General features: G+C 39.1%; 1 protein-coding gene across 3 annotated transcripts; it reads right to left on the bottom strand.

Moving 5' to 3' along the window:
- Positions 1–559: 559 nt before the first annotated feature.
- On the bottom strand, positions 560–8,413 carry Wfdc9 (WAP four-disulfide core domain 9). Of its 3 annotated transcripts, none has more exons than XM_023720804.1 (4): positions 8,279–8,413; positions 2,554–2,693; positions 1,303–1,444; positions 560–770 (listed from the first exon to the last, which is right to left on the bottom strand). In XM_023720804.1, exons 2-4 carry the CDS (start codon positions 2,633–2,635, stop codon positions 740–742), a joined length of 255 nt encoding a protein of 84 aa, XP_023576572.1. In that variant the 5' UTR covers positions 2,636–2,693; positions 8,279–8,413; the 3' UTR covers positions 560–739. The 3 variants fall into 3 exon arrangements, with proteins under 3 accessions (XP_023576572.1, XP_004636186.1, XP_023576571.1); XM_004636129.2 differs by having other exon boundaries at positions 2,548–2,690; positions 8,279–8,410; XM_023720803.1 differs by having other exon boundaries at positions 2,548–2,693; positions 8,279–8,409.
- Positions 8,414–11,352: the final 2,939 nt, after the last annotated feature.

The raw sequence follows: 11,352 nt of genomic DNA, 5'->3' as shown, positions 1-11,352 counted from the left end.
ACTATCATTTGTTCACTCAACATCCTTTCATATTCTTGGGAATGTAGCTAGACTACAATTCCCAGATTCCTTTGACAGTAGGTGGGCTTATATGACTGTATGATGGCAATGGAATACAAATAAAAAGGAATTCCACTTGTATACACAGATCTTAAAACCCTGTTTGTGAGCCTCCATGCTACCTTTTCTCTCCCATCTGTTAGCTGGTTGTAGAGGAACCAGCACAGGAGGGCCTGAGAGATGACAGAGCTAAAGATGCTGATCTTAGTCTTTGAATTGTGGAATGGATGATTAACCACCCTTGGTGACACATACTGCAAATGAAAATAGATTCTTATTTCATTAACTTCACTCAATTTTTATAAATGTCTGTATTTGTGTCATAGCAGTTGGCAACCTGGTGAAGCAAGGAAGGCAGAATTGGAAAGTCAAGGAGATGTGTTACAGTGAAGACCAAGTCCAGGCAATTCTGAGTCCATTTTGAAGGGGGAACAACCCCTGGGACTGCTGAGGACAGTAAAAAGGGAAGCATGGAAGGTGTAACAAAAACCACAGTGCCTTCAGATTGATTTATCCATTTATTTGGCAAACATCTTGAGTCTTCTCAGGATGAAGGGGTCAAAGAGACAGCAAAGAGGCTTTCAGCTGGAGCAAGTGACTATTCCAAGCAACCAGGCAGCACTCTTCCTATAACACAGCCTCATTCTTCTGCTCACAGCCCTTGTGGGCCAGATAGAATTTAGGGGATTATCATTGTCTTAAAAGGCTCTCTAAAAGAGAAAAAAATGGGTGGTTAAAAGTCAATAACTCTGGTAAAATCCATTTCCCAGCTCAGTAGCACCCTAGGCTCCAGAAATTCCTTCTGTTGCATCGAGAGTTTCTCATTTTTAGGTCGTTTCTCAAGATATGATGGTTGGTACACAAGTGAAGAGTGGGTCTCTCTGAGCTGGGCCTAAAGAAGGGGGATCAGAAACTGAATCTTTGAACCAAGGGTACTGTGAAATCTTTTTTTTTTTTTTTTTTTTTTTTTTGTAGTGTGAAATCTGATGGGTGATATTTCGATAGAAGCAAAGAAACTGAGTGAGGTAGGGAAAAGTAGAAACCCCATACTGATGTCTCTGTTTTGTTTGCAGGGAGTGGCAGCCTAGATTCAGAGATAGAATACCATTGCCTTAAAGGTCTATTTATTTGACCGGAATTTAAGTGACTGTGGTCCTCTGTTCTGGACCACATTGTCTGAATGATGGGTGAGGAGAAGTTAAGCATGCCCAGGCACTAACCTCCCTGAGCCAACCAACTTACTCATTGTCCAGGCAAATGTTTCCACAGTAGGTCCAACAGCATGTATGATTAGGATTTATGCAATTTAGTAGCTTACTGCACCTGTTGGCGCAGTACTCTGATGGAGGTTGTACCCAGCACTCATCAAATTCTCGTACTTCAACTGGAATTGAGATGGTAGAAACTGGTGGGGTCAATCTACTCACAAATTGGAGAAGAAACTCTTTTAAAGTCTGAACAATCCCTCCTGGAAGTTGGGCTTTAAGCCATAAATAAAGCACTTCTCTACCTTCCTCCAGAATTCCTTTCTCAGATTCAAAACAATGTCTCTTTGCAAGAGATTGCACCTGTATGACATGTGTTCCTTCCTTCTGCATATCACTGTGACACTGTGAGACTCTAGGTCCTAAAGATAGGATTGGGGACATCATCACCATGTAAGATACCGTGCCACCAAATGTGTTCTCATATAACCTTATGTCTCAGGGCCTGTAGCATACTGCAGACCTAATTTCCACGCCATCTTTACAGAATAGAAAAGCCAGGCTAGGGAAGATTAAGAGCTTACTTTGATCCCTATTTAGTCTTTGCTAATATCACCTAAGTACTCACCCTCTTCATAGCTAAGCTCCATGTCTTTCCCTGTCTCACAGTTCTCCTGTTCAGTCCCTTTGTGGTCCCCACATTTATCACTTGACCCACTAAAGAGCCCTTATTTGTGGTCTCCATTCTTCATGCTCTAAAATGTTCTTCCCCTAAACAAAATGCATGTGTTAAATACCACCTTCCTGGGATTTGTCAAGCACTCACCCAGCTATGGCACAACAATTTTGAAAACAATCTTCCCTTTAGGCTCAAAGGGAAGTGTGCTGTTTCCTCTATGCACACTTGTCTAACATTAGAAAATATTATTTCATGTCGGTCTATGGGATTTATGGCAATATTATCTTCAACCCTTTCCATAGGCTCACTATTTGTCTCAGAGCTGGGAGAAGAACCCTGAAGGAACCCCAGATTGGGAGTGTTCCACCTAATCTTTCTGGGGGTGTCTTTGTCTAAGGAGAGTTCTGATCCTCTAAAGGCTGATCCTGGAAGTGTGGCCCTAAATCAGTGATGACATAAGGATTGTGCAGAGCTCTCTCTCTCTCTCTCTCTCTCTCTCTCTCTCTCTCTCTCTCTCTCTCTCACACACACACACACACACACACACACACACATCTAAGAATGAGATATTATGGACCACTTTGGCCCTTCCTCTCTCTGTACCATTACCACCACCATATTTTGTCCTGAGGTTTCCCAGCACAGGAAGAAGGACACAGATGAACATGATGAGGCAAATGCAGAACTTCATTGTTTTCTGCGTGCTTCAGATTAAGTTCTCACAGAAGACAGGTCTTTTCTTGATACTGCTAGAGACAGAAAATAAATTGAAGGTGAAGAGGGCAGAAAACAGAGAACATTCTTGTGAATGTTATATTATTTTTTTCCTGCTTCCCTATTTCACTCTCTGGTACCCAGTAATATATCAGTTCCTAAGCTAGCCATTAACATCCACCTGCTTCTTCCCATTGCACACCACATGCTTCCTTTGCGAAATTATTTTTAAATGCATTACACTATATGATTAATAAATAGAAAATTTCAGATCATGTAATTCTTACATAAAAAGTACATGGAGAAAGTGGATAAGTATAGTAATGCACCATCCATTATGTTATAATCACTACTTTTATGAAACAAAATACATTAAGTGTCCTGATATTTTATTTTAAACTATATAAAGTAAAATGACTAGGAAATTTTTTCCACATAACAGAAATTTTAAAGAACATCAAAAGGCACTATATTGATTTCAGAGTCAGTTATAAGATAATTTACTTAGGACAACTAAAGAAAAGATGGAAGCCCACAACAGGTAAGGGATTTATAAAGCTTTCAGTGCCACAGGGACACAGTGGAAGAATTATACTCAGGATTTTGAAGTAGGTTTTAGTGGTAAAAAGTCTTATTCAGCAATGTGAAGATGCCAACTTCTAACTCCAGGTAAGGAAAGGTTTTATGAATACTAGTATTAGAGCTGACTCTGTGTCCCCAGAAGTTTATGGAGACTCAAGTAGAATTGTATTTGGGTCACAGCTGAAGACTATAAAGTGTGGGCATCTGAGTAATGTAACCTTCAGTAGCAGAAAAAGAAAAGGCTGTAGTTCAAGAAACACCCAACTTGCTGTTGGCCAGGTGACACTGTATGTCTGCAATGTACATTGAACTCTTCCACAAGACAGCCAGACCTAGAAGCATAGTGAAAGTTGATAACAGTATCTGTTATGTAACAACTTTCCCACTCCTGCTGTTGCTCCTTTTGGTCTTGTGTCCTCAAGAGAGGAATTTGCTTCAGGTTAGGTGAAGGAATAGAATCAAAAACCAACAACGAGAGTGAAAACAATAGCGAGCAATGTTGACCACATCCTATCACTGTAGTTTCTTGGAGAGAGGAGAGACCACACTGCTAAACAATTTATCAGTTGGCTGATAATGAGATGGTATTTTGCAGTTGAAGCATCACATAAAGATCTGTGGACACCTCTTAGTTTTCCTGAAGAAACAAAGGAATGACTAATCATACTAAATAATGTACATTGAAGGGGGAGAAAAATATCACAGCATATAAGCTATTCCAGAAATTCAAATGTAAGTATTATGATCATGTCTCATACCACTAAGACCTAAATTCTTCCAGTTTCTTTTTGCTATAAAAATATCCTGATAGAATGGTTTGGACAACTGTACAACTGGTTTCTGCTGGACTATGGAAAGGAGTAGATAATGCTTAATTTGTTTTCTTTCCTTTTTTCAAATGATTCCCCTTTTCCTCCCCTTATTTTCTTATATATTTCTTCCTTTTTATCTTTCTTCTTACCATTTTGTATGCATATATCTGGCAATATGAATAACTGGTTGGAAGACAACAGTGTACATTACAACAAATACTGTAAAATTCATACTACTTTATTAATTGATTATGCATCACTTGTAATTTTTCTGTTTTAATACTATTTTGTTCTCTCTTTATAAAATAACAAAATCCTAATAAATCTTCTTACATCTACAGGTTGACACATACATCATCCCTTTCATAGCTAGCATGAGTTAATGGAGAAAATATCCTAGCCAAAAAAACCTGGTCTTTTTCAGTCTTTGGATAATTGATGCAACTCTTGCTTCATTAGGCATTTGGGTGGCAATTCTGCCCATCTGACATCCCTGTTTGCCCTGTCCTCTTTGTTCTAACTAATGTAATGCAAAGGCAGTTTCTGCTTGCTGTTCCATATTTTATAGGGGAGTAAAAATGAAGAGTCAAAGAAGACTCAAAGACACTTAAACTAGAAGCCTAACTCCACCAACTTTTAACTGTGAAACCTGGATCTATCACATAATTCTGGCCACCAAGTTGCACATAAGAAGTAGTGAAGGGTTTTGGAATTAGCTGGCAGTGACTGATGTAATTGAAAAGTCACATAGAGATCTGTGGAGACCTCTTAGTTTTCCTGAAGCTCGGGATGATGAAAATTAATTCCATCAAAATCCCCTGCTTTAGGGGCCGGGGAGATGGCTCAGTAGGATAAGCGCTTGACTGGCAAACGCAAGGATCTGAGTTCAATCCCCGGTTCCGCCAAAAAAAAAAAAAATCCCCTGCTTGGGTGGGTGCCAGGGAAGTGGCTCAGTAGAATAAACACTTCCCTGGCAAGCACAAGGACCTGAGTTCAATCCCTGGATCAGCCAAAAAAAAAAAAAATGCCCTGCTTGGGGCCAGGGAGATGGCTCAGTAGAATAAGGACTTGCCTGGCAAGCACAAGGGCCTGAGTTCAATCCCCAGTTCCACAATAAATAAATAAATAAAATCCCCTGCTTATACTTATTTGTCCCCTTCATCTTCTATCTGCTATGTTTCCTTCCTTTTTTAATTGAAAATAAGTTATTTGTTGCTCCTTTAAAAATTAAATTAACATTTGTAACAAAGACAAATTCGATTTTATCTAAGTGTTAACAAAAACCTAACGCTCTTCAGTCTTCCAACCTTCTGTATAACTGTGTAAGAAGTCAATTAAACACTTGTCTTTAGATAGGGGCTAACATCAGTCACTGGCAGCTAATTCCAAAAATTCAGGCTACTTCATATTTAAGGTCAACTAAGCATACAGATCACCAGTTCCTCCCCTCTAGAAAGCACTGACTATGTTTCCTTCCTGAGACAAAATAGCAAGGAGGGAAACACAGCCTGAGGAAGGAGCTAAACTCTGATACTGTGAATTAAACAATAACAAGGCAGTGATTATCTCCCTGAAAGTATATCTGTCCAGAAGTTTCAACCAAGTAGCAGCAACTCCTCCATAATAATATAGTAACTGTTAGCCGCTGTAACTATTTAAATTCATGAAATCAAACTCTAAAAATTAATTTTCAGGCATTGAATATCCACATCTAGCTGCAGGGACATTATACTGAACAGTTCAAACACAGAACACTTTATTTCCAAAAGCTCTGTTGAATGCTGCTGCTCTAGATGGACCCACCAAGATTACTGAAAAGCAGGTGTAATGCTAGAAATTGTTTTAAAAGTAAAGAATTTGTCAAAGAGAACTATGAAAACTCGTTCTCCTCTTGGCACATGTGAAATTTGAACATTTTAATAAAATTAATTTGAAAAAAGAAATTTGAAAGTTTTAGGTGCATGAGTCAGTAAATGAACTGACTTTTAGGCAAACTGGTTGTAAGAGGTTTGAAGAAAGACAAGAGGAAGGGCAGATTAGGGAGAGAAAGAAAAAGAGAAAAGAAACCTTCAGTTGTAAACACTCAGGTGTTTGGTGGGATTCCACTCTCAGATGGAATATCTGCTCTCCAACCTTCTCTATTCAGAACTGTCCCTGATGTCTTGCCTGAGCATGACTTGATGATGTAGAATTGCCAAGATGAGACTTCACTTACCACTGGACAATATTTACTCAAAGGATACAGCTTAATTGGTGATTTTTTAAGTCAAAGGAAAATTGTCTTTAAGTATGACAGGCTTCCAGAAATCTTGAAAGTTTTTAACATTCTTTTTACAAGAAATAACGGTTTTTCTGATACTTGAGCCTGAAGCTCCAAGTATCATTTTTTTGTCCCCCACTCTCAGCCCCCATACTGACCATTGAATACAGGCTTTCACACTGAGTTATATTCTCAGGCCCTCAACCCTTTTTTTGAAAAACGGGATTGACCCTCCCAGACTGGGCTTGAATTTCTGATCATCATTCCTTGGCCTCCCAGAGTGGTGGGATTATAGGCAGGTACCACCAAGCTGCTAAAAGTGCTCTGATCCTGTGAAGGCACTGAATCATGACAATACAGGTTACAAGTACAGGTGAGAATATGACAAACAGCTACCTGGGTGAGGGTGGGCATGAAATGCAAGGTGGATTCCTGGAATGTCTTTTTGCATGAAGGAGGAGGAAGACTCACACAGTGATACAACAAACCCAAATCACTTGTTTCTGGGAGGCTTTCTTTATATTTAAAAATATTACCATAGACTCAAGTTTTGGAGAGCTTGAAATCAACTCACTTATAAGGCCTCACTTTAGTCTAGTACTTTGCTCACAATCTCTGCCCCACCAAAGTGTTCAGGATCCTGGGGATACCCAATTCCTTTTCTGCACACTTCAGTTACACTAAATCACTCAAGAGAAATGAAGTATCATGTCAAGTACAGTTCTCATGCTAGACCAGGTGCTTATCACAAAGTTCTTAATAGATTCTTTTGCTCATTTGAGATAAATTTTAGGACAATTAAATATACAGCAGCCACTAGGAAAATCAGCATGGAGATTCCAAAAACAAAAAAGGCTAAAACTAGAAACTTCATTTGACCAAGATATTTTTCTTCTAGGTATCTTCCCAAAAGAGTTAAAGACATCATATGGTGGCTGGCCAGATACCTTAGTGGACTAAAGTGCCTGCTTATGCAGAGCACAGTGGCTGAGGCTCAATTTCCCAGCGTGCCATGCTGGAACCAGCCCTGAGGTACACTGAGAGGGCAACTGAGACTGGAAGTGGTGGCATATGCCTGTAATCCCAGCGCTTGGGAGGCTGAAAACAAGAGAATCACTATGAGTCAGATCTATGTAGACAGACACTATAGACCCTGCAGATCCTGTACTAAATATAAAAAAATACATATGGTATTACAGATGCATATGTAATCATGTTTATAGTAACACAATTCATCATTGCTAAATCTTGGAAGTAGCCTGTATGTCCTTCAACAGATGAATGGATGAAGAAAATGTGGTGTGTACACACTGTGGGGCACTCTTCTACCATACAGAAAGACATACTTGAGTCATTTGTGTGAAAATGGACGAACCTTGAGGCCACATTATATGATTGAATCAGACACACATTTAGATATCACATGGTTTGCCCTATATGAGAAACCCAGAGAAAAGCTAAGCACAAAATAAAAGATAGATGTAGGAAGAGAGCTCATTGGCAGAAGGGAAGGTGATCAAGAAGTGGAGGAAGAGAGAAGGGAGGGAAGAAATAAGGATACAAATAGAAATTAGGGTGTGTTGGATACATGTGCCAACTTGCCACAAGGAGTGTAAACATTATGTATTCTACATGTGAAGTAATAAAGTAGAATTAAATAGATCCTTAAGGCATCCAAAAAATGTGAACTAGTTCTCTCCCTAGAATTCTAGATTCTGTGTTTTCTAAAACTGTTGAAGAAGAGACAAGCTAGATGTGGGAATAAACATGTTGATACCTCCATTCTATCTATGTTCTTTCTGCCTTTGGGACCGCAGACAGGTCATATTACTTCTCAATTTTCTTATTTTGACATGTGAAACAATAATCCACATCTCATAGAAATAGTTGACACCATCTGAGCAGGGACCCCATCCAAGCAAGTCACAAATATAGGCTCAAACCTCAAGACCCTTATCCCACCTACCTCTGAAGGTATCTGTGGAGACTGGCTTACAGCTTGTCTGTCTGACCTCCTATTCTGGAAGGACTGAAATGGGCAAAGTGGGAGAAAACATCAACGTAGTGATCTTGGTTAAGGCAGCTTTTTAAATTCTGCGCAAGAGTTATGTGTTGGTTCTATCACACCCTCTTCCCTTTGGTACTCACCCATCCAGAAATACTAGATTTTCTTTGATACAGACAGTATCTCTTGATAAGCTGGGAAGAACTTTGTGTACCTAGATTGCAATTCTCGCTAATCTCAAAGTCACATGGCCCCATCCTAGCTCACCTGCAGATAGAGAGTAGAGTGCAAAGTCTGTAGATCCATCTTTAACACCACATCTTTCTTCACATTGATTAGCCTTTGCCAATAAATGATTAGCACTATTTCTCCCACCAGACTCCCTCGCCCTCCACTTTACATAGACAAAAAGAGACTGACTAGGAAGGATACTAAAAAAGCTAGATGACCATGTAATAAATGAAGGAAGTGAAGTGATTGAATCTAACACCAAGATATTGGCACACGCTTGTAGGTTGAGGAGTGCTAATATTTGTTCACCGAATGTCAGAGAAGGGCATTATATGAGACACACATTCATGCAGTCATGCAATTAGGAATGAGTCAAGAGGGCAAGAATTAGATGCTTTCAAAGAGGTGATTTCCTCTTTAAACCTTGTCTATGAGAACATTCAGACACAGTGACAAGAAGTGTCCACATATAAGCAATCCTTTCCATGGTATGTCAAGTGTGCTGAGAGGCAGACAGCATACACCACAATGCAAGGGATTTGGCTGAGGGAGATGACCCAGAACAACAGTGAAAGGAAGAGTTTGGAGATCTGGAAACAAAGCTGTTGGAGCAAGCTGAAGGGAACATTGACAGGGATGAACATGGTGCCTGCTATGTTCAAATGTGGTCTGTCCCCAAAGGGTTTCTGTGCTAGAGGTTGGTCCCCAGGTGACAATGTTAAGAAATAGTAGAACCTTTAAATGGTGAAGTCTAGCAGGAATTAGTTGGGTCCTTATGGGTCTTAAGAAGGGGTCAATGCTTGTCTCTTGGAGTGAATTAATTTTCATAAGAGTAGATGGTTATTAAGTGAACCAACCCAACCAGGCTGCCTCATGTGCACAGAGAAATTTCCCTTTTCTCCCCTCTGCTGTGTTGTGAGCATCCAAAGCATCTCTCATAAGTGTGAACATCTGTAACTACCCAACTTTAGATCTTCAGCCTCCAAAAACATGAGCTAATTAAGCCTCTTATTTTTGGTGCTGTGGATTGGCTCTGCCACTGAGCTACACCCTTCATCCTAAAACTCCCCCACTTCATAAATTACTCAACCTCAGGTATTTTGTTATAACAACAGAAAATGAACACACTGTCAAACATAAATGATTAAATTATGAATTTTCAAGGCATTGGTTTATATAGCAGGAACCCTGTATCTCATACAGAGCAATCACAGACTCACGCTCTATATTTGGCCCAAATCTTTGAATCTTCAAGGATCTATTTTCCCCTTTCCCTCATGATAACACCTCCTCCCAGACAAACTGCCTGAGTCCTTAGTTGATGAGTTGGTTCCCCTGGTTTTAATCAGCTGTCACTATAACAAATACCTAAGATAGTCAACTTCTAAAGAGAAAATGTGTATTTCATCTCACAGACTTGGAGAACTTCATTCCTGGTCAGTTAACCCTGTTGCTTTGGTTAAGGCAGTACATTCTGGCAGGAGTGTATAGCAGAGCAAAACTGTTTGCCTTGTCCAGCTACAGTAGCACATGCCTGCAATCCCAGATACTCAAAGTTCAAGGCTAGCCCAGGCAATTTAGTGAAAGTCTGTTTCAAAATAAAATTTTGAAAGGGTTGGGCATATAACTTAGTGGAAGAGTGCTTGCCTAGCATGCCTGAGGCCCTTGAGTAAATCTCCAATGTAGCAAAAAAAAAAAAAAAAAAAAACAGAAAAGCACTCATCTTACAGCCAAAGCTGAAGAAAGAGAGAAGTGGTATGGTCTGGATTTTCCACCTAATTTGAGAGCACACCCTCAGTAACCAAAGATCTCCCATTTGGCCACACTTCATAAAAGTTTCACCACTTTTCAGTAACACCATGAGATCAACATTAACACACTGGCCTTTGGGGGATAGATCAGATCCAAACAGTAGCACAATAGGTCCCATCTTCATCTGAGTTCTAAGATATTTGCTGTGTGCATCAATTAGCCCTTCTTACCATGCTCTCTGATAATCTCCCTAGTCCTGCCCCATCTATGTCTATGTATACACATATGGGATGGAACCAAAGTGAAAACACAAGATTTACTTATGTTTTAGGTCAATCATCGTGGCATACCCCTGTAATCCCAGCACTTAGGAGGCTGAGACTAGAGGATCATGGTGATTTCAAGGCAATCTTAGGCAACACAGTGAATTCAAGGCCAGTCTGAACTATATAATGAGGCCCTATCTCAAAAAAAAAAAAAAAAAGATTTGGCTGTGTTTTCTATATACTTTATGCAAATATCTTGAAAGTAATCTTATACAATATTACTTTTGTGTAATAAATCACATGAGATCAAGTAGCAATATTTGCCCTTGTGGCATGATGCTAGCACTCAAAAAGTCTCAGATTTTAGATTTCAGCTATTTAGATTAGAGAAGCTCTAATTCTATCTCTCTTGCTTTGTGCTATAGAAATCAAGAATGTGTTACTAAAATGTTCAATATAATAATTTGTAGAATGTGATGAATTAGTAGTTGCACAGTTGTGGAAAACCATATTTGTGAAATACTTACATGATTAAATTAGAATGGTAGCAGGTAACAAAGGTGCCTGGTTTTTTTTTATTTTATTTTTTCCTTTATTTATTTATTTTTTTTACATCAGTTATTTTATTTTAAAGAAAAAAAAATAAAAACAATGGTACAAAATCTCAAAACAAGATTTTAGGAGAGTAACAATGGTTAGTACATTGTGTATTGTTACTGCCAAAGTAGCTTCTCATATTACAAGATATAGGCAAGAAATAATAAATAAACAACATAGGTACAAACC

Source organism: Octodon degus, unplaced genomic scaffold (genome assembly GCF_000260255.1).
Source record: "Octodon degus isolate 3935 unplaced genomic scaffold, OctDeg1.0 scaffold00077, whole genome shotgun sequence".
NCBI classification, from domain to species: Eukaryota; Metazoa; Chordata; class Mammalia; order Rodentia; family Octodontidae; genus Octodon; species Octodon degus.
Note: the sequence above shows the minus strand (reverse complement) of the source record. Positions and strands in the feature narration are given on the sequence as shown.